The 23,628-nt window shown below is 41.8% G+C and overlaps 1 protein-coding gene across 10 annotated transcripts in view; it reads left to right on the top strand.

The window, feature by feature from the left end:
• The window catches only part of clasp2 (cytoplasmic linker associated protein 2), a 68,122-nt gene that overhangs the window by 24,858 nt on the left and 19,636 nt on the right, over window positions 1–23,628 (top strand). For 7 of the 10 annotated variants that reach the window (XM_034125074.1, XM_034125084.1, XM_034125083.1 and 4 more), the window contains 18 exons: window positions 4,803–4,937; window positions 9,279–9,355; window positions 10,470–10,562; window positions 10,676–10,821; window positions 12,832–12,967; window positions 13,089–13,159; window positions 13,317–13,376; window positions 13,524–13,601; window positions 14,101–14,268; window positions 15,454–15,494; window positions 16,017–16,169; window positions 17,356–17,379; window positions 18,316–18,333; window positions 19,236–19,337; window positions 19,572–19,598; window positions 21,598–21,624; window positions 22,882–23,055; window positions 23,225–23,269. In XM_034125074.1, the coding sequence (XP_033980965.1) occupies window positions 4,803–4,937; window positions 9,279–9,355; window positions 10,470–10,562; window positions 10,676–10,821; window positions 12,832–12,967; window positions 13,089–13,159; window positions 13,317–13,376; window positions 13,524–13,601; window positions 14,101–14,268; window positions 15,454–15,494; window positions 16,017–16,169; window positions 17,356–17,379; window positions 18,316–18,333; window positions 19,236–19,337; window positions 19,572–19,598; window positions 21,598–21,624; window positions 22,882–23,055; window positions 23,225–23,269 (1,575 nt within the window). The remainder of the gene's footprint in view (window positions 1–4,802; window positions 4,938–9,278; window positions 9,356–10,469; window positions 10,563–10,675; window positions 10,822–12,831; window positions 12,968–13,088; window positions 13,160–13,316; window positions 13,377–13,523; window positions 13,602–14,100; window positions 14,269–15,453; window positions 15,495–16,016; window positions 16,170–17,355; window positions 17,380–18,315; window positions 18,334–19,235; window positions 19,338–19,571; window positions 19,599–21,597; window positions 21,625–22,881; window positions 23,056–23,224; window positions 23,270–23,628) is intronic. The other 3 variants (XM_034125075.1, XM_034125078.1, XM_034125082.1) reach the window with 3 other exon arrangements.

Raw genomic sequence — 23,628 nt, 5'->3', positions numbered from 1 at the left:
ATTATCCGGCTGAACAAAACGTCCATTTATCTAACAGGTTCGTTTTCCACAGACCTTATTTCGAGCTATTTTCCAAAATCCTATGGAGAAATCCCATTGCTTTTTTGTTGAGGGAACCCGTGCGCAGCTTACTTCCGGGTTTTAGGACGCGTCACTGCACCACTCTATAGCTTCTGCTGCAGACAACATTTCTCCACTAATCATCACTGTTAGAACACAGATAGTAAAAGTGCATTATTATTTTACATGGCGAATTGTACAAATTGTAGTTTTCCGTTGACACACAAACCTCTTGTAGTTCACTTTGGATCTGGGGCAGTCATGAGCTCTGTGACAGCTTTTGTCCCAGTTCCTGCAGTCTTACTCGTGTTCTCTATGCGTGTCATATTTTCATGGGACTCTGCACACTGTCACATGGCTCTGAGTGAGAATATGTGACATTGCCCGTTCCCCTGCAGATTACTACAGATCAGCACAAACACAGGCTCTCTGTGTATGAGTCTAATTCCTCAAGAGATATCTGGTTATACTCTTAGTCGCATGTTGAGATTTACAGCTTAAATATGTGTTCACTTTCCTTATTTTCTGTTACTGGAGTGAAGCAAGGCTTGCATCCAATAATGATAATGTTTACACTAACAGATGCACTGTGTATTATTATTATTATTATTACAGTTATTATAACTATTATTATTATTATTATTATCAGTAGTAGTAGTAGTAGTAGTAGTAGCACTAGTAGTAACACTACTAGTAGTAGTCCAGGATAATAGTTTGTCATAAACATTCTCCCTTAAATACAAACTTAATCTCATGAATTTAAGTGTTAACATTGAGTCAGTGGATATTCAAGTTGTCTATTGTATTCTGTGTATTTATAGTTGAGCCAAAAATACTCTCTTTCTGTCCTTGGTTCTCTTTTCTGTCTATGTTTCAGTTGGTCTCAGTGTTCCTCTCTCTGTGTTGATTTCTGTTGCCTTATTTGTTTGTTTAGAACAGAGTCAGTGCTGCCACCCTGTGGTCACAATTGAATATTTCTTTGTGTTTACAGATCTTTGATTTAATCCCTAAATGACTTTTGCAAGACTGTGATCTGGAAAGAGCTTATTATTGTGTTTGTGCATGTTTAGGCAGATCATGTTTGAACAAATTCAGGGCTTCCAACAAAAGGTGTGTGAAAAGTTTGTTGGTTACATTCAATCATGCAAGTGCATGATATATATCATTAGGGCGCTCCATAGAGTGTGCTATGCATGCGTACACAGCGGTGTTAAAACGATCAATTTATCTCTAACTGTGTGTCAAAAATGAACCAATTTATAGCTGATTATTCAATACAAATTAAATGAGAGATGATGATGACATTTTAGACGAGAAGAGACCAACTGAGCCAGTGCCATTGAATAAAACAATGCTGTAACTAAATCATGTATTAGTGCAACCAAATGAGAAAGTGGGACAGATTTTTTAGAAGTTAGTCTTGATCCCTGCTTTAAATTCACCTCTGATTATTCCCATGCAACTATCAGATCTGCATATTTAAGCCAGTCGTTTTGCTCCTCATTTTGACTCTTCTTCTGAAATGGGAAGAGGGTATTGGAGTTTCCATGGCAACGCTGCCTGGTACATGGTGGAGCTGATATTTCACACTGTGTCTGTTTGTTTGTGTGTATGTGCGTAGACATGTATTTGATTGTTGTTACATATTATTTGGCAGCGTGGTGTATCCTTGGAGGCAGCGGCCGGTTTCCTCCCCATAAATCCAGAGTCCATCCTAATTTAATAAAGTCACATTAAGTCAGCGGATAAACAATAAATCCAACTGTTGATTCAAACTAAATTGGATATGTGTATGTGTGATGGTGAGCTTTCTGAACATCTTTGTTTCTGTTTGCCACTCTATTCATTTGAGAAACTGATCTGCACAAGTTGCCATGGCAACAGCATATGTGCAGTCTGCTCTCTCTCTCTCCGCCCTTCACCCAGAGACATTTTTCTCCCTTGGGATCTGACTAGACAGAAGCAAGAGATGCAAATCCTGCTAACAGTGATGCTAATCAATGCTTAGACCCTCAAAGCATGACCGAGTATTGCTAATGGAGTCGTGGCTCTTGTTTGAAAACAATTAAACTGATTCAACAGATATCTGATCTGCACACTCATGTCCTTTACTTAAATATAACCGTATCATTGTATTTTCAAAAATGTGTGTTTTTTTATGAAAAGGTGGTCTTGTAGTCTTCTCGACCCTGATTCTGATCCATAGCACTTACTTAGAACCCAGGTTTGCAATGCTAACGTTACGTGCTAATTAGTGTTAGCATAACATTCATTATCTATGAATCTTTTGGTATATAGAATGTCAGAACATCTTAATTAATTTAAGTTTTGTTTTCTCACTCCAAAACCCACAGATATTCAGAATATGATGTGAAATAGGAAAAAGCCGGACATCTCGTGAAAAAGCTTTTACTATTATTTTTGCCATGAATTACAATTTTGCTTTTTTCTGTCAATAAAGTAATTGTTACAGCTATAATGCCAATTGGGAAAAAAACATTTGAGGGCCAAACATCTTTAAAATGTCATACAACATATGTATTAATATATTTATTAGATTTGAAATTAAACAATGATTTTGTTGAAGTTCACTTTAAGCTATAAGAATATTTGGGGTTGTTTACATCCATACAGTTTTGTCGACATGATGGCCCTTTTTTTTAATTTATAGCACTGTCATTCGTCTGAAGTAATGTCAAAAATACATTCAGTTGACATTGATGCAAATGAATGCAAAAATCCCCCAAAAAAGCCAGAACTGAAGATTGGCAAGGCACAATACCAAATATCTATTTTAAGAATTGGCTGAAAAGATGTATATGATAGTGGAACATTTATATTGAATGGGATACCATTTCTTCAACGTTCAATCATCCTCAAATTAAAGGTGAACATGGGCAAAACAACCACCATCATTTAACTGTCTACAGATTCTCAATCTCTGCACTGTTTTTGTGTGTTAAGTATATGTGGGTGTGTCTGTGTGAGAGAGGGGGGAGAAGGCCTCAGATGGAGGGGAGTGGTCTTCCCCCACCCTCCCCTCCCCTTCGACCTCCTTTGATCATTGCTCCATCACCCTTTTGTTCTTTTGAACAGGAAGGGGTAGAGATTATATGGATAGATATGTTTCTCAGGTTGATGCAGTATCATCAAATCTGTGTTAAAAGGTTGTTGATATTTTGTGTGAGAGAGAGAACGAGAGTGTAAGAAGCTGGAGAGTGTGTGTTGTCAATAGTAATGAGCTTAGGTTAACAGGTCTGGCAGGGACACCAAGAAGCCCTGTTAATATTCCTGGGGTGTCAGTGTGTGTGTGTGTGGGTCTGGGTCGCTCCCTTTCTCTCCCATCCCACACACACTCAGTCCTGCCTCCACACTGGCTGCAACAATATGATGTCACCTCTCGCCCGATTGGCTGTGAGGCTGCTGAGGGAAGGAGGAGAGATGCTGGGAGAGGAAGGGAGGGATAGAAGATAGAAGGAGAGAGAGTGAAAGAAAATGCCGGCACTTGTATATGTTGAGGAGTATACGGACAGCGGTGTGAGGAGTGTGTGTGTGCAGCTTTAGCCCGGCTATGAAATGTGTGTAAGGTGTGTGTATGCGTCTTTGGGTTCGGTTTAGAGAAGAGGGGGGACCGCGATACCACGCCCTCCCAGGAGCATGAGGAGACTTATCTGCCAGAAGATCTGTGACTGTGAGTGTGTCGATGACTGTATGTGTGCTAAATGCTATTTCATTGCAAAAGATGTATACGTCTTTTTTCAAACATTTACTGAGCATGACATGATAGGCTGTGCATTCACTGTGAACATGTCGCTTGTATATACACACACGCAGGCCTGTCAATTGATTTTGCACATGGGCTGTGTGTGTAGGTAAGTTTGACGTATGATTCAAGGTGTGGGGTGGTGGCTATGGCGCATTTCATGAATGGCTGGTTGTCAGAGCGACTGGAGCGCAACTGCATTCCTCTGCCCACAGTTTCATCTCCACAGTCCACTCCTGTGTGTGTGTGTGTGTGTTGCTCACATAATTGTCTTCCTTGTGTGTTTTGCTGCTAGATGCACATTCAAAATACTGCACTGTTGTTGCAAGGGTTTCTCAAGTTTTATTGCTAGCTTCCTGGCTAGCTTGAGTTCTGCTAGCATGCAGATTGAGTATTCGGGCCAAAGAGAGTTCTGCCAGTCACTGTTTGCTTGGGTAGACATCTTGATCGTTGGCTGTGTTTTGGGCTCTTACTGTAGATGTGTGTGTGTTTGCTTTTTCTCTTAAACCATTGGTGTAATGAGTATTGATTTTGAGAGTCCTGACAAAGCTCTCTTTTTAGAAAACAACTCTAGAAGACGATAAGAAAAGGGCAGATCCTTTCCTTATCATCTTTACTTATTATTATTTTAGCATTCAGTTTGTCAAGAGACTGTAAACTTTTGCGCATGTTTGTATTTAGCAAATGACACGCATTTGTATTGCATAGGAGATATATCGTGTGGAAATTGACCTTTCTGTCCTGGACAATCGTCAGTTGTGTTTCTGTATTTGCAGATTGTGAAAAAATATAATAATTGTTCTTATTTTTGGTCTAATGATGATCTGTATTTGAGAATTATGATTTGCAATATCGTATTAGATCCATAATAATCTTTCCCATGTTCACTCTGGACTTTACTCAATGCCATTGTTTACTGAGACTTCTCCTTGCCCACAGTGCAGATGGTAACACTCCTCTCTCTTCTCTCTCCTTCCAGATCGTAGTTTTGAAGATGATGACAGTGTGGATGGGAATCGTTCTTCAGCCCAGGCCTTCAAGGTCCCAAAAGTTCCCAAGAAGCCGGAGCCCTCCTCCGCCGCACGCAGGCCCAGCGCAACCGGTGGCAAGCTCGGTATTTAACTTACTCACACAGTATTTAACACACACAGCTAAGATTGTCTGCAAGAAACATCCCTATAATGAGACAGCGTATGTCATAACAGTAGACTTGTGCCTCTTCTAGGCTAGCGGCGAAATACCGACCTGGCGAGCTTTACTTATGTGTCACCAATACTTGTTTTCCAGTGTGTGTCACATGTCTCTCCATCAGAATTGGATAAATCAGAGCTTTTTGAATGCATAAATACTTGACAAAGATCTCAAGGCCATAAAGCATCATTATTTTTTTACCAGAATCCTTAGCTCTCCCTTTTGGCCTAAATGCAAGTGCAACACTTTAGGTAAATATTATTTAACTGGAAAGATTAACAAAATATCCCTAGCTAATCTTAAAGCCCCTCAGATATTTCAGTATAGGTTTTGCCTGGAGGTGGGTGAAGGTTCTCTGGCAGAGATTACTGCTGCACACATTAGGGCTGTGCATCTTCACTGGTCTCACGATTCGATTCGATTACGATTATCCTGTCAACGATTCGATTCAATTCGATATCCCGATGCATCACGATTCATACCAATGCGTTGCATCCTCAATTTTCTATATTACTGCACATGGCTTATTTTTCATCAATGCATACATGCAGTAAATACATATGAACTCTCTTTTTATTATTTAGAAAGTGCTTCAGAAATCAATAACATAAATGTCTAAATAAATTGTATAGGTCTAGCCTACCTATATCTGTGTGTGAAGTTGTTCCATCCTCAAAAACAAAAAACTAATGCTTCTGCAGTCTAGCTGCAGCTTCTAGCAACGGTCTTCTGTTAAAAAAAGGACACTGAATGTCTTGAATGTGGCATCACACACAGGACTTGAGTCTGAACACAGCAGACAACAGGAGTATTTACAATAGCATATACAAACAAAAATACTGCATGTGGGTGCACACTTACATTCTCTGTCTTACTGTTACATAAATCCCATGAATGTATGAGATTAAGTTAGCTTCATTATATCTCAATCAGTGATTAAGTGAATAATAAAGTTTCTATCGGGTCACTATCAGCCTGTCACTCATTATTTTCAGGGAGGGGGCAGGGTTTGGAGGAACGGAGGAGACGGTGATCGCGGAAGCTTTTTTCCTCCTGCCTTCACAAACTTTACACACGTATATATCGTCTGAAAATAGCTAGAGGACATTCATACTCTGCAATCCAAGACTTAATTAAATTCACCAAAAACCTGACATGATTGTAACGCGATTATTTTTGAAAAACATAAGCAGCCGCAGCGACACGGAGTGATTCAGAGCGGGTCCTTCTGCTGTTGGTTCTGGACTGGTGTTCTTGTGTTGGTGGATAAAGCACACTGCTCCGTGTTTGGTGTTGCTGTGCCGCTGTCACGTCTGTTCCCTGATCTCTGCGTCACCGACCGATTTGATATTAAAGTGACAGAAAAAAAAACGTTATAGTAAAGCCGCGGCCGGAAAATCAGGAAGCAACGTTACTACGCTATAATCGATTATCTTCCGTCACTGCATCGATACCGAATCGTCCACGTCCGCATCGCAATGCATCGTAGAAACGATTATTTTCAACACCCCTAGCGCACATAAAAGTAGATACTATTAGGGGTAAAAAGACACCCCCTTTGTATGTCCTTAGAAATCTGAACCTTATGTTCTTACGTGTGGTCGACTCAGGCCTGCAGAAATATACATTTGTTATATCGTATATACCTTTTCCGTTGAGAAAGCCTTCTCTCTCTTCAGTCTTCCTCCATCTCTTCATGGCTGGAGTGTTGTGTTTGCTTCGTATTTGCCTGTATTGATTTTCCCCGTCCTCCTCTATCTCTCTATCGGAAGAAATCTATGTTCCCACGACCATGCAGTGAATTTCCTGCTGCATGCTGATGTATCTGTGTCAGCAATCTCACATATACATGCACACATATGCTCGTGGGTGTGTGTGTTTTACAAGCAGGCATTCTGTCTTCTACGTGACTCTGTTGGAAACACAAGACTGTGGTCTTTTGTCACTTAGATCTTTACAGTCTTATTGATCGAGGAGCTGCTGTTAAGTCAAGGGCATGCTGGGTATTTTACACACAGGACTGCTCTAAAGCTTTGATCTTGTTAAGTTTAATGTGATCAGAAAGGAAAATACCTGAGTTGACCCCTTTCACAGATTTGGGATATTCAATCTATTGTTTCTAAATGGAAGCGGCTGTCTGACTTTTTTATTTTAGGGTATTAATTCGTCTGGCTTTTACTCGGTTATTTCAGATTAGCTTCCATGATTGTGATAGTGGGAAGCTTTTTTGTCTGCATTTGCATTTAGATGACCGTACGCCCACACACTGTGGCAATACCTGACAGCAAAACTCACAGTACAGATATTTCAATTTAAAAAAGAAGAATAAGTCTAGACCTTGATAAAAAGTCTAAAACCATATCTAAAAGGAAGGACAAATGGGGCATGACTTTGCTTAAAGGTCAAGATGGTTGTTTTAAGTCAGCAGTAACTAAATACTTGGTTGGTTTAAATGTTAAGTAGTACATTTTATTCAGCCTACACACTTGCCTTGATTAAATAGTTGTTGTTCTTATCAAAGTACATTTTCAGCACAAACGTTCAACATAATTATGATTTTTATTGCAGCCATAACAGCTCAGCCTGATAACATGCCATGAATATTTCCACTCCATAAAGCTGGTAATAAAGATAATTGAAAATGATGATGAAGGGCTGGTAGGTGAATGTTATGCCCAGACTGCTGCCATGTTACTCAGTGAGAATAACAGAGCATATTGCCTACAGCTGGCCACATCAATGTCCCCAGCTCTCTGAGGGCTATGTACATGTCGAGATTTCATATAACATGATATGAAAGCCAACCCCGGGGAAAAGGAGGAAGGGATATATATATCTTCTGCCTTTCCCTCTGTTTATGCTGACCCTCCTCCACCATGTTGACAACTTCCCTTCCCTTCTCTCTGAACTTTGCCACTTAAAGTTCTAATGTAGTAATATCTTAAAAACAGATATTACAAAGTGACTTACAAAGCAAAGTGAAAGCAAAGGGCAACGTAACCAAGGAAAGGTTAAAAATAACAAAATTCAAACCAAAGTGAGACAAAATTAAGAAAAGAAAAAAACGTCAAATGACAAAAAAAATAGGACAGAATAAATATTATATATTTTTTTAAAACGCCAATTAACAAAAAAATCAAAAGCAACTCTTTAAAAATAAGAGTTTCAGTTTAACGCAGCGTCCACACAGCAGCGTGCGTTGAAGCTTGCCGGTGGGCGTGTCTGAAACTCGACCAACAACCAATCACATGAATCTCCCGCCCCGGACACACGCAGTTTGATTGGCTAGAGCTTGTACTGGCATATGATTTGATTGGCTGACGCTTCCGTCGAAGCTTCAAAAGTTGAACATTGCTCAACTCACCCCATTCAAAGTGAATGGGCAGAAGCGTTGAAGCATCAGCGCACGCCGCCGTGTGGACGGGCCGTCAGAAGGGATTTAAAGGAGGTCACTGATTCTGCGAGCCTTTAGTCGTCTTTAGGTTTAAGCCTCGACTTTGGAGCGGAGAGAAGGTCCACATGGAGAATCTAAGGCTGTGAACTGGCACATGTTTCTGCTAAGTAGCTTGGGGCCGGACCCAGAAAAGTGATCAGTAAAATCCTAAAATCTATTCTAAATGGAGCACGGAGCCCAGCTGCTGCACTCTGAACTAGCTGGAGGAAGAGAGTGACTCGAGAAGTCTCTCTCCTCTGAATGTTATATTCTCATCCCAGTGAATTACTCTCCTCTCAGCTCCGCCTTTGTCGTCTGCTTTCTTTTTTTTCTTGCTTTCTTTGTCTCGTCTTTTCCTCCCCTTCTCTATTCACTGCCTCTTGAGTTAGGAGATGTTAGACATGTGGTCCGCAGAGCTTCCAGCCCCCAGAGAAATATGATTGACGTGTGTGTGTGTGTGTGTGTGTGTGTGTGTGTGTGTGTGTGTGTGTGTGTGTGTGTGTGTGTGTGTGTGTGTGTGTGTGTGTGGGTGTGTGTGGTGTGTGTGTGTGTGTGTGTGTGTGTGTGTGTGTGTGTGTGTGTGTGTGTGTGTGTGTGTGTGGTGTGTGTGTGTGTGGTGTGTGTGTGTGTGTGTGTGTGTGTGTGTGTGTGTGTGTGTGTGTGTGTGTGTGTGTGTGTGTGTGTGTGTGTGTGTGTGTGTGTGTGTGTGTGTGTGTGTGTGTGTGTGTGTGTGTGTGTGTGTGTGTGTGTGTGTGTGTGTGTGTGCTGTGGTGTGTTGTTGCTCCCGGCCCCCCCACCTCTTTCTTCCTCGCCTCTTCTCTGATTTTCTAGTATCCAAGGAAAGTGCCTGCGGCGGAATGGATGAAGAGGACTTCATCAGAGCCTTCACAGATGTCCCTACTGTCCAGGTACATTACACCCAGAGGCAGACTTAGGCCCAGGGCTCCACGGGAACGCATACGGCAAAACGCATCGGAGTAACGCAAACGCAAACGCCAAAAACCTTCCGCCCACACGCAATATACACCGGATTGTGTCAAGCTACACGAGACAGCTCCGTTTACATCCAACCGCTGGAAAAGCTGCAGTACATATGCCGAACCTGTACGTGGCGCTGTAACTTCCTCCACAAAAGTAGCAACTTCCTCCACAAAAGCAGCGAAGAAGAATGGTTGTCATGGCTGCACGTTTATTCTCCGCGGTGGGGGCCGAGGGAACCAGGCAGAGTTTTTCGCCGGTCAGCGTGTGTTAAAGTTTAAATCTTCCGGACAAAATTATAAAAGTGCCGGTCAAAGGTCTTCATTGTTATTTATTGAGCTTTAAAACAAATGAATAACGACGATATAATGATATATAATCATAAAATACACGGAGGCTGTCTCTTTTTCCTCTCTTCTCACAGCGTCAGTGTCTGTCTCATGCAGCAGCTGATCCAGTAATGATGACTCGACAGTAAAAATAAACATATTTATAACTAGTTTAGGTAGTTTGAGAGGTAATTAAAATAGCTAAGGGCGATGATCTGACTTGAAGTGTGTGTTTTGCTCCCGCTGCATCACAGCGGGAGGAGCTGCGTGTCTCCGTCCTGTCAGATTAGACTTCACTCGCGTTTATGTCCATATCGAGATAAAGATAAATAATCTGAATTCAGTGTGCAGTGTACTTTTGCGGGGGTGAGCAGCAGAGGCGGGGAGAGGCGGAGCTATTGCGTCGTCATTATCAGAAACGGATGACCGTATAGGCTACCACACGGCCCCGTTGGACCCCCCAGAGCGCTCCGTTCCCAGATCTATCCACCTTTGGACCCGTTGTCGTTTGCAGGGTCCGTTTCTACCGTTCCGTTACGGCGTCGTCGAGCTTAAAGGGCTATACGCAAGAGAAATATGCGGATACAACCCGTTTTCGTTCCCGTGGAGCCTAGGCCTTACATAAAGTCTCACACCTTATCTTATGCATTAAATGAGACAGGCTATCAAGGTCGAAATGTCTTTTTTTAACTCTCTTTCAAATGTCTCTCTGCAGATTTACTCGGCGAGGGATCTCGAAGACAACCTGAACAAGATCCGTGAGATCTGCTCCGACGACAAACACGAATGGGACCAGAGAGCCGCTGCTGTCAGTATTTTCAACTTCACTTTCCTTTTTCAGTTTATTTAAGTTATTACCTTTTTTGACACTGCTTTCTTTGGTCATAATCAGTGTTTTTAATGTCTGTTTTTTTTTTACAGATGAAGAAGATCCGCTCACTGTTGGTGGCGGGCGCTACCACCTACGACTGTTTCTTCCAGCACCTCCGGCTACTGGATGGAGCCTTCAAACTGTCGGCTAAAGACCTGCGCTCACAAGTGGTCCGAGAGGCCTGCATCACTGTGGCGTGAGTGATGATTAGATAGATACCACTCAGCTCAGAGGCAGTGTCCGAACCAGTAGAGAGAGGAGAGTACCGTTCAAGGTCTTACAAATATAAGCAATAAACTTGATGAAAAAACACATTAAGAACTGCATAATTGATTGCACAGACAGGAGACATCCTCATAAGAGGGTCTACTTAAGAGAACACTAATTTACACTTTATTTACATTGATCTTTTTAAAGCAGAATTTTTTAGGATGCATCGCAAACACACTTAAAGAGGCAATGTTGTCGAAGTAACAGGCCTATCAGGAATAGAAGTAGCTTTAAAGAATACTTTCTTTATACTGACTGTGGGGTAAAACAGAAAATAAGCCTATTTCTCCTTTACAATAGTCATTAACTACATATATAAAATCAGGGAGGCAAACTTATTTCAATATGCATTAATTAAAGGAGAGGTGTCATGCTTTTCCGGTTATTACCCGTCCCCTTGTGTGTTATGAAGGTTTGTATGCATGTAAACGGTGTGCAGAGTCAAAACCCTCAAAGTACACCCTGTAGCGAGTAAAACTCTAACACAGAAAATACCTCCCCAAAACGCCTCGTTGGAGATACGTCATTGTCCATTTGATTCTTCCGGGACGGCATGATGTCAAGCCGTACCCGGAACGAAATGGACCAATCCGTGGAGCCGTTACGTTACGTCCGCGGAGCCGTTACGTTAAGCCCCCGCTGATTGGTCCAAATTGACCAATCCACGGACTTCCTCACACACACACACTCAGTGCAGGCAGCTCAGCTGATTTCTCCTCCCTGGCTGCAGGCTGATAACAGACAGTTGGGATCGCGGCGAAATTCTCTCTGCAGACCCATTCTCACAGCGTTTATCAACCTTTTTCTTACTCGATATCAAGCCACACTTATTGTTTTTACTTCGGCTGTGAGTTTGGCTGTGTTTCGCTGTGTATCGCTACCAAGGAAACAACACCTCCACGGAGCTCAGCGCGATTCACAACGTCCCGACCAATCAGAGCACACTGTGTTCACAGGGAGGGTGGGGGCTGGAGCTATTGGAGCTACAACGAGCCGTTAAAGGCAGAGAGTGAAATTCAGTGAATACACGTAGTTTACAGAGATGCTGTATGAGAAACCAATGTGAGTTTGGAAAAATGCACAATATAAATCTATTTTAGTAGACCTCAACAATGGAATTATGATCAGTGGAAATGGCCATGACACCTCTCCTTTAAGATCAGTGTCAATTATGGCCACTAAATGTTTGGCTTTTACTGCCAAACTCTTCACAGTCCAAACCCCACCAGCAAGGGATGGGTATCGTTAAGGTTTTAACGGTACTACTACTTTTATCCGTCTGAATGTGGTGCACTTTTGCAAGATGTTTTGACAAATTGCTCCGCCCTTACATGCTAAACTCTTATTGCACTTTTGGTAACGAGCATTGTCCACATCGAGACGGGTAAAGTTTAACCACACCTCGGAGCGCGTTCTCTCCGCCATCTCCTCCGTGTGTGTGTGTTGCTGCATGTAGCAGCTGCGTGTGTGTAAACTGCCCCGCCCCCTCGCAAGCAGGCAGGCGAGAAAGATCTCTCGTCTGGATTGGAAAGATCGAAAATACTAAAAATAATCATAGACGCATTTTGCAGTCTTTTTGCATATTAGAAACTGAGTTGGTGACACTAAAACTGCAATATAATGTTTGTGTAGCAATAATACATATGACATATATTTTTTACATGTCTCCAGTACCGATAAAAAGACCGATAACGTCGGAGCTTAACGGTACCACGGTCTTAATAATTCAGCCCCGAGGCCCGTTTAATACCGGGACTCGGTACCCATCCCTACCACCAGCTGACTATTGCATTATAAAGTCAATATTTGTGGGATTCTGGACACAGTCACCGTCGATGAGATGGCACTCCCATCCCAACACATCTTTTTATGACACTTTTCACATTTTAGATTTTGCTCTGTGTTTCCAACATGTGTTTGTTGTGGATTCTTGCAGCCACCTTTCAACATTGCTGGGGAATAAATTTGACCACGGAGCAGAAGGTATCGTTCCCGTCCTGTTCAACCTCGTCCCAAACTGCGCCAAAGTCATGGCCTCCTCCGGCGTGGCAGCTATCCGCATCATCATACGGGTAAGTCTTGCAACTGAGCTTCTTACAGTCTCGTTGAGGTTCTTCGTTGTTACTTTTATAGACTGATTGTTGGATTATTATCCCTTTCATATCTTTTTCATGCTCTGCTTTCTCTCTGCAGCACACTCACGTCCCCAGACTCATCCCCCTGATAGCCAGTCACTGCGCATCCAAGTCTGTGTCGGTCAGAAGGTGAGATTACCATGGATGTTAACAGTGATAAAAAGCCTAATTGTGCTATCAGCAGGTCTCAAACAACTATTAGATCCTAAAATGATGGTGCTGATGATGATGTTGTAAAGATAATGTGTTTTGTGATAATGAGAATCATAAACTGTGTCATCTCCAGGCGCTGTTATGACTTCCTGGACCTTCTGCTACAGGAATGGCAAACCCACTCTTTGGAGAGGTGAGGATTTATTCTGACATGGCTCAGAGCAAACCATGCTAAATTCTACTTTGCAAGATTCTCATAAGTGTGATTGACAACGAAGAAAACATGTTTTGATCCTGCAAGGTTGACATACATTTAAAACCCTGCATCTTTTCCTTGCAGGCACACAGCAGTGCTGGTTGAGAGCATCAAGAAGGGACTTCGAGATGCAGACTCAGAGGCCAGAGTGGAGGCTCGCAAGTAAGAAGCAAGCATTCAGGAAAATGAAATCATATGAAACACGAGTAGTGTGAAATATCTACTCGTGTCCGGCAGTGGCTCAGTCAGTTGGGGCTTGGACTGGGAGCTGTAGGGTCGCCGGTTCAAGTCCCCGACCAGACCTAAATATGGAGTGTGGACTGCTACTTGGAGAGGTCCTAGTTCACCTCCTGCCCTGCCGTGGTGCCCTTGAGCAAGGCACCGGACACCCCCCTTCCCCCTTCACTCCCATTGCTCCCCGGGCGCTGTACAATAGCTGCCCACTGCTCCTAGTACTAGACTCCTGGTACTAGGATGGGTTAAAAGCAGAGAACAAATGTCACTGTGTGCTGTGTGCTCTGCATGTGTGACCCTTAAAGAGGGTTTCATCCCTCCCAATTCTATTCTATTCTATCTATATCTCACTGTCCTCCTTTTTGATTCTTCCTCCTTTTCTGTGTCCACCTCCATCTGTTACCATCTTCCCTGCTGCCTCTCTCAGGGCGTATTGGGGTCTGAGGAACCATTTCCCATCGGAGTGTGACGCTCTCTACAACTCCTTGGAGCCGTCGTACCAGAAGACTCTGCAGTCCTGCCTGAAGAGCTCCGGCAGCGTGGCCTCACTTCCCCAGAGCGACCGCTCCTCGTCCTCCTCTCAGGAGAGCCTCAAGTAATAAACACTCAGCCATTGTCTTCCACTGTTTAGACGCTTTAGTACACATAGACCTCTAGATATACTTCTTTTGAGTCTTTTGAATGTTTCAAAAGACCCAATCTGTAGACCTGCACACCCCCACTGCACATGGATCAAATTTCCTTAGTTTACTTTCTCCTCCCACCTCGTAATGTCAGCTTTTCTGCTGCATGCATCAGTAAAAGAAAATAATTCTGATGAATCAAAGTGGACTTCCTGCTGTTCTTTAGAAAGCCTCTAGAAACTTCATCCACTTTTGTTGAAGCTTTGCAGAGGTGGAACAAAGACATTTTAAGAAGGTAATTCAGAGCATTACAGTCTAACCCGGCCTTTTTGGATTCTCATTTGTTTGCCTCTGCTTTCTATTTCACTGGGAAACTTAATGCCAGAGTAAGCTGAAATGTAATCAAAGTAGAAAGACATGCCTTCCTGCTACAGTGCTTTATATTATGTACTTGTTGTCAGTGTGGAAGAATATAGTTTGAACCCAGTGACTGAGCCTCAGAGACTAAGCAACCTTTCAGTGCTGCTTACACAATGTTATAATGCTGTGAGCATATTTAAGGTGATATCTTCTACTCTCAATTTGTATTTAACTCCATTACTATAAGATGTAATGTTAGTGGGAAAATCATTTAAAAAAGATAACTTGATTATTGATCAGAAGAATTAACTGTGTGTGGAACAAATGTAAACATTTTCCTCTGACCGTTTGAGTTTCCAGAAATGATCAAAATATTGTTCAAACTACTGACTTCAAAAAGATGTGTTTTATGTCAAAACAAAAATAGTGTTTTTTGGTTGAAATAGGGCACACTAATTGGATCACCCTTTGCACTCTTTCTGCACTCTCTGATTGATTCTTTGAACCATTGATTTAAAGAATCCCAGGGCAGTGAGTGCTTACATAACAGGAAAAGTCAGGATAACATAATAAAGCCCTAAAGCTTATTTCCACTTGGGTCCCTCAAATTACACTTTACTGTAAATCTGTTCAGATTTGTGTTGAAGGGACTGAACCTCTTTTGGGGTCAAAGCTGTGAAATACCACTTCTTCATTGAAAGATATTGAAGCTTTTATTTAAAGAAATGCCCACCACTAAGGAAGAATTGTGTTTGTTTGTTGTTGTGGACTGACCTACTTTTCTCTTTCCCTTGCAGTCGGCCTCCGACTTCTAAATGGTCAGCAGCTCCTGGGCGAGGTGAGTCAAACACACACACACACACACACACACACACCACACACACACACACACACACACACACACACACACACACACACACACACACACACACACACACACACACACACACACACACACACACACACACACACACACACACACACACACACACACACACACACACACAGCCAGCGGCGGCTACACCTCTCTCGAACACATGACCTCATGCTCACTCGCTCCTGTGAAAACACACACATACACGGCGACGAACATCAGCTCCTATACAGAGCCATCTCCCATCATCCTCATTTACATCTGCCTGTGTCCGTACAGCCACATCCTGTTACGTTGTTTTTATGTCACTACACACATGTGCGCACACACAAGTGCGTGTATGTGTCTGGCTGTTCGTGTACTTCTGTATTGTTTCAGTATTTTGGTATTGTGGTGCCTGCATGTGTTTGTATATGTCCCCTCATCACCTCCCATCCCTTCTCCAACACGCTCCTCCTCCTCCTCCTCCTCATCACCTCCCACCAGTCCCTACGGTTTCAAAGGGTGGGCTGTCGGCGGCCTCCCTGCAGCGTTCCCGTAGCGACGTGGATGTAAACGCAGCAGCAGTCGCTAAGCACCGGCAGGTCGGACAGGCCAGGGGAGCCGGGCGTCTGACCCCTGGCTCCTACTCCTCTCTGGGTAAGGGCCCCGTCAAGCCAGTTATATGACTCACCAGACAGACATCAGCTAGCAGGACGTCAGGCAGTCATGGAGACCCCCGAGGAGTCAGATCAGATCAGAATAATGCTGAAGTAAAGAGTCAAAGTCATCCTATGAAAGCTCGCCATAATAAGGACCTGCCCACTCACACAGCTCAGTGCTCGGACTGGCCTTTCCACTCTCCTCTCCTGCCTCCTCATTGCCTGTTAATGTGTCCTGTATGTGTGCTATGTATAAATATTTTCTGTGTGCTTCATCATATCACTGGTTCCCAACCTGAGGGTCCAAAACCCCACTAGGATTCTCCAAAGTTTGTTTTTTTAAATACAGTTCGCTTTTATCTCAGGTTTTCATTTATTTCTGTGAAGGAAAAAAATGAAGTTTGTATTTTTTTAAGTTTATATTTTTATCTTGGAAAAGACAGATTAAAACACAAAGACCTGAACATAAGCTGCTATATTCACATAGACTTCCCGCTGTGATAAACAGCCTCATCTAGCATCAGAAAAGTACACAGTTAAACAACTAAAGAGCTAATAGAACTATAGCCGGTAGAAGAAAAGACAAAAAAAGCCTTTTAAGTATGTTTTAAAAAACATACATACTACAGACTGAGCTGTATGTGTAATATGTATTATATTAATAAAGGTAAGGAGTAAACTGATTCAATACTCACAGGAAATAATCCACTCTTCCAAGTTGCTTTTTTTTAAACAAATACTTCAGGCAGTTTTGTGGTCACAGATTGGGCTATATTACCAAATACAATATGAAATATCCATCAAATATGTCACTTAGTCAGATTTCTTCAGTGCCAGGGGCCCCTTGCTAACAGAAGGTTGGGAACCACTGCTGTGGATCGTCCTCTGTGTTGTTCCTCCGTGCCTCGATGACCTCTGCATGGTTCTGTTAAACAGATGTTCTGTAACTAAAACAGACTCCTCTCTTCTCTCCCCTCTCTTGTCCCTCGTTTTTGTCCGTCATTATGTATTCTTTCTCATTCTTTTGTGTTTCTTTTTTTATTGACATTTACTGTTCAATTTTCATTTGACTTTCCTTGTTTTCCTTTTCCTTTTGTGTCTTACTTTTAACAATCGTTTTGTGTCCATCCTTTTACGTTTTGTGTCCCTCGTTTCTTCCACCCTCTCTCTCTTTGCCACTAAAGATGATGCCTCTGATAAAACGGATGGTAAGATCATCTCACTCTGCTTCACCAGCGACAATTGACTCATCTTATTCTGGTCCTTTATTTCCCTTTCCTCACTTCATTCCAGTCCACCAGTCCATATCAGCTCCTTTTGTTGCAGTGTGTGGCCACAGTGCCCCCTGCTGGCAGACATCCACATCCATCCTACTCATAACACCATGATTTCAATGAATAACACATCTAAGATCATGTTCTGCTTTGCTACAGTTTAAAGGTAGGGGTAGGTAAGTTTGAGAAACCGGCTCGAGATACACTTTTTGTTATATTCCATGGAATGCTCTTAACATCCCGATAGCAATGAATATCTTAAGTGCTTTGACAAAAAATCCATAAAAAAATGTCATCTGTGGAAGCTGTAGTACTGTAAAAAGCACGACCAATCATTTTAGCCGGCCCGGCTAAAATAACTGGATGGCCTACCTGCCTGTCAGCCTTCCATCTGTGCACAAACTTATCTCGTGCCCTCATTGGTCATGTGCACGTTCGTGTGTGTTGGAGGAGGGGCTCTGTAAGGAAGTGGCAGATTTTGTCCGGTTGTGTATTTTCAAATTCTAGCACACTCGAGCTGGTTTCTCCAAAATTACCTACCCCACCTTTAATCTAATTTTTAACAAGGGCTAATCCAACAACACCTGCATTAAACAACTGAGGCTTCATCAGGATACTTAGGGTGTTATTAAACACAAATCAGTATTAGATTTTACTTTATTGTCATTATGTATAGTACAGGAACTGAGAAGACAAAATGCAGTTTAGTTTAATGCAGAGTAATGCAGTAGTTATATTTATAATAAACTTTGTTTGTGTGGAATATAGAATAAACAGAAAGAGAAAGCTAGACACACAGTATGAACAGTATTGAACCTGCGCAGGGGAAATGTAATATTTATACCCTGCTCCTTCTTTGTCTGTCTGTAGGGACGAGGTCAGACAATGGTAAGATCGTGGTTAGGTTGATGTGTGTGTGTGTGGGCATGTTTAAGGGAATTGTCTAGATGCTATTAGTTGCTGCCTGTAGAAGAATCACCAGGAATCGATTTATAAAGAATTTGAACTCTGGTAGCCTTACATGTGATCGAAATCTGAAAATAAGAAGACAGATCTAACATTAGTAGTGCTTGAAACAAGTATTTGAGCCTTATGCATCACCGATGGGGACAGGGCATTGTTTTGGGCTTTTTAACGTTAAATGCGTGGATCATTTTGGCTGTTTATTTGAATATTTTATACATTTTGCCATTTTACATTTCCCAGACTATAATAACAAACCTCATGGCCTGAAGTATAAACAAAATAATTTACATTTTTATTTTTATTATGAAAACAACCTGCCTTTTAAGGGTTTAAACTCTGAACATATTATAATGTTTGTAATTTGGAGGATCTGGACTAAAGGTGAATGAAATATTTAAATCAGTGAAAGTGAAAAATAATATTTAAGCATAATTTCATGGCATTTTCTGAGACTTTTTTTGTCCTCTTAAGACATCAGAGCAACTTTTAAAGGGATGCATAAGGGTAAATAGAAGAATGGCTTTACGTAAACAGATGATGCACTGCAGGCGCTGAAGTGAATGGGCTGTTGAAGTTGTCAGATTTGAAGTACGTACTTAGTGACAATTGTTCCTAATCCGCTGAAGCATCCCTGTGTGTATCTGTGCGACTGAATCTGTTTAGTTGAGGATCTGACATTAGTAAAGCATCCTCTGGCAGTAATGGCTTTTCGTTAGCTGTAGTGCTTCCTAGGTTCTGGGCTTAATGCAGCTGCAAACTAGTCGTGGATAGATGTGTAGCACAGTGTATTTTGTTTTTAAGTATTTTTCCCTCCACACATCCAGGCCGTTTACGTACCAAGCAGCCGCTGTCCACCGCCAGCAGCATGTCCAGCCAGGTGGACTCCAGAGGACGCAGCCGCACCAAGATGGTGTCCCAGTCACAACGTATGTACCCCTCCCACCACACACACTCCATGACTTAAACCCAGCTGTGAGTGAAAAGTTCTGGGTATGAAGTGGACATACCACCTCAAATAAACACACAAACACACACACAACAGGAATAGTGTGTGTGAGCTTCTCTGAGTGTGTGTTTCTCAGAGTCTTATGTGGAGTGTGTCATTACCTGTTGCCTTCGCGGTGACGATAAGCTCTGTGTAAATGTTTTTGTGCCTTCAGGTTCCGAAGAATCCGATTGCACGCCAGGTATTCTGTTTGTGTGTCAGAGTTAGTGTGCGTGTGTGTGTCTCTGTGCACCACAGTGGGAATGGTGGCACCACCTGCTATCGCTCTCATTCTGATCAAGGTGTTTCGTGTACAGAGAAGTTTGTGTGTTTTTAATGTGCGTTCTTCTGTGCATGCTGTGTCTCATCACTGAGGATGGTGTGGTGGACGGTTTCTTACTGCTGCTCTAGCCTGGCTTTGGCTGTCATTTAGGTTATTAGGAATATTTCAACAGACGTGAAGGAACACAAGCCTCTGATCCAGCTTCTATTGCTACACATAAACAGGGTTCGTACAAAGTCCTGAACGTTTGAAATAGCCTTTTTTTAAACGTTATATCTTCATGGTTTGTACTCAAATATAGCCCTTAAAAAAACCTAATCTGTTACAACTACATGTAAACCAACAATATTTATTTAAATTCTTTTTTAAATGAACCCCGTGTCATGAGTTCGTTCTGCTCTCAATGCGCGCGACTTATGGCGTGTGAGTGCATGCACATTGAAGGTAGCTAGTTAACTTATGTACCTGCTCATCAGCTACTAGGTAACAACTTAAGCATAAGCAGCATGCCAGGCTGACGTCTTAATAACAACTGAGTAGGGCTGTGCGATTATGGCAAAAATCATAATCACGATTATTTTGGTCAATAATTGATATCACGATTATTAAATACGATTATTCATTGACTTTAAAAAAACATCCATTTATTGAACTTTAAAACAAATAATAATTTGAACAGTATCTTTTTAACTGTTGATTACCCTGAACGTATAATTCAACTGAAAAACCAATACAAAAATAAATGATACATTTATTTTTAAATTTAAATAAATAATATCAAAAATAATAAATACCAATAAACAAGATCAACAAATATTTTGGAGCGCACCTCCACAAGCTACTAAACATATATAAATATGATAAATAAAAATAAATTAGACTAAAATAAATTAGATCAAATATGTTGCACTGTCACAACCTAGCAAAGCAAAATAATCGTTTTTTTCGATTATGTTGTTTTCGTAATTGTGGCAGGCCAAAATCGTAATTGCGATTAAAATACGATTAATTGCACTGCCCTACAACTGAGTAATGAAAATACAAAGTAGATGTCTTCGGAGAGGAGCCACTGGAAGGAACGGTAATGCCAACCTTCAGAATCAGAATACCTTTATTCGTCCCACAGATGGGAAATTTGAAGCGAGATCGACTTACTTTACAAAATGAAAATATTCAATGATTGCTGTGGTTATTTAGAAATACTGTGAACTTATTTTTTGGGATTGCATTCATAACAATCTAAATGTGATAATAAAGTGTTTGAGATTATGGCAACTTTTGGTTTAGGAATTGTGAAATGGCTTTAAATCTTAAAAAGCTGTGCGAACCCTGCCTAAAGCTAATGTTTGTACCTGCTTTCCGCTTCTTATACGTGGCTGTGGTTCTACTATTTTAGTAGTTGATTGATTGGACCACAGCCCACTGCAACAATCAGATCTGGAAAGTGAGAGACAGAATGATCTCAGACTGACAGGGGAAATGGCAGCCGAACAGAGGCTAAGAAACATTTCTGTGTGTCTGAGAGTGTGTGGGTATTTCTGGGCATATTTACTTTGAGGCCTTTTCTTTTCCTCATTGTGAACAGGCTTTGCTACATATCCAGCTGTCCCAACATGCACTGCTTTTCCCAGGCTATCATCTGCAGCTGGTTCAGTGTTAGTGTGTGTGTTTGTTTAAGCAACACATCTTCAATGTTTTCCCTTTTTATTAAATGGATTTTTTTAATCAAAGTGCTTCAGTTTGGCCTCCATCCTTGATATAGAACACCGGGATGCGCTCCCATCGTACTCTGTGTTCTAACTCCCATGCCGCTTATTTTGTGTTAACTCCCATAATGCATCTGGTTTAATCTGCTGTTCCTTCCCCCTCGCCTCTGCTTCCCCCCCCCTCCTCCCAACCAATGGGCTTATTGGCCCAGGATCTCAGTCTGCTACCCCTGTCGGTGGTAAGATTACAACGCTACTTCTTCTCCGCTTTCTTTATCTTTACTGCCATTCCTCTGTTTCCCTGACTTCCTCCCCCTTCACACGCTCCCAGAAAGGTCACTTAAAGCTTCTCCCACCCTGGCATGCTGGGATTTGTAGTCACAGACTGTTAACATGGCTGTTCTATGATCATGCTGAATACACTGCTTTGGGACCCTGGTGTTTCTGCACTCTAATGTGTGCTTGGATTGAACATTTATTTTTGTATCCCTGTATAAATGACAAACCTTTCCCTACTGGAATTCAGGTGTCCAAAATAAGCATTTTTAGAAGCCAGGCAAAATTTTTTAGTTTTGTGTAATTAAAACGTCTACATAGTTTACAATCTTATCAACAGTTGAACATGTGTTGATATTGTTATGCTAACGTGCATTTATAGAATCCACTTTTACTTTGTTTATCTTTTAATGTAAAGAGACGATAGAATTTAGTGAGGCGACTGGAAAATAAACAATAAGACAATAACTCGCTAAACCAAAATAAAAACTAAGAAGAAAACAGCAACAACTCTATTTAGCCTCTTCCCTGTGATGTAGATGTGTTTTAGCTCTGTGTCACTAGCTGCTAGAACATAGACTTTTCATTGGTTGAGTGTGTGTGTGTGTCAATGCGAGAGTGAAAGAGTGAGTCTGTCCTGTGTGCTCATTTCTAGTAGGTCTAGCTTCATGTGTTGAGCCCAAAAGTCTGTCTCCACACCTCATATTCACCATTTAAGAGAAAGTTGTCCTTTGTTTGTCTTAAGGTTGAAAGGCATGTTATTCATTGTAGAATAAGACAAACCGTTAGCATTGCATTTGGAGACAGGATGTTATTGGGAGGAGAAATTAAGACCTGTGTTATTATAATGTATGTAATAGTTCTGGAAAAAAGACTGAATAGCTGTCCGATAACATCTTCTTGTTATTAAAATGTAACTTATCCTCTTTCCAATGACATCAAACCCTTTTAAGTTCGCTATTAATATAAGTAATGTATGTTTCAACACTAAAGGGTTTGGAAACTAAGTAAAAAAAAAGCAGTAGTATCTGTCTTTTTCAGTTGTTTGTGTACATATCTAAGAACCCTTTTAGAAATAGGATCCTCACATTAAAGGGGGATCGGTTACGTTTCTTTGCAGCTTCAACTGTTGAATTCCCCTTGTTTGCACGAGTAAGGCTTTTATTTGACTTCCTCCTTGTCTTTGTGTTTCGTCCTCCTCTCTCTGCGTCTCTCTGCAGCTGGCAGTCGGAGCGGCTCCCCGGGTCGAGTGCTGACGACCACGGCCCTGAGCACCATGAGCTCCGGGGCCCACAGGGTGCTGGCCGGCTCCAGCGGGGACAAAAACAGACGCAGCCGCATCCCCCGCAGCCAGGGCTGCTCCAGAGACTCCTCCCCCACACGCCTGTCTGTCGGTAAGGACACGCTATCTGTTATTTCATATTTGACTTCTGTAACAAATGTTTGATGATGGTTTTGATACTCAGAGTTACTTTACGAGCAGCGCACACAGTTGTCCTTGGATCTCAACTTTTTCCCGTCTTCCTATCTTTTCTTCCCGCCCCTGGTGCTTCTATCCTCTAGCTCCTTCCAGCATTAGCTCCATCTACAACGGAGCGGCCAGAGGAGGTAAGGCTCCGCCCTCGACCAGACCATCCTACCATCCATCTCTTAACCTCCATCTGTCTGTCAGGGCTGTACCCAATGTTTTTAAAGCTTTTATTCAGGTTTTTGAATTAAGCTAGGGATGCCTGTAATGAACCGAGACAAAATAATTTGTGTAAAAATCTATTTGGGGAAACGATCAGCAGTCATTATGTTTTTGAAAGGCTTATCGCAAACATATGGATGGAAGTACAATTGTAAGCAGCCAAGAGTGAAATCAATTTATCAATCAGCATTATACTAATAATATTAGTGTCGCATAATCTTTAGCTTCAACAGAGCATAAGTACCATGCTGAAACTGAATAAGTAAATGTGTAAAAA

Source organism: Trematomus bernacchii, unplaced genomic scaffold (assembly GCF_902827165.1).
Source record: "Trematomus bernacchii unplaced genomic scaffold, fTreBer1.1, whole genome shotgun sequence".
In the NCBI taxonomy this organism is placed as follows: Eukaryota; Metazoa; Chordata; class Actinopteri; order Perciformes; family Nototheniidae; genus Trematomus; species Trematomus bernacchii.
This window is presented reverse-complemented; position numbering and strand designations above follow the sequence as displayed.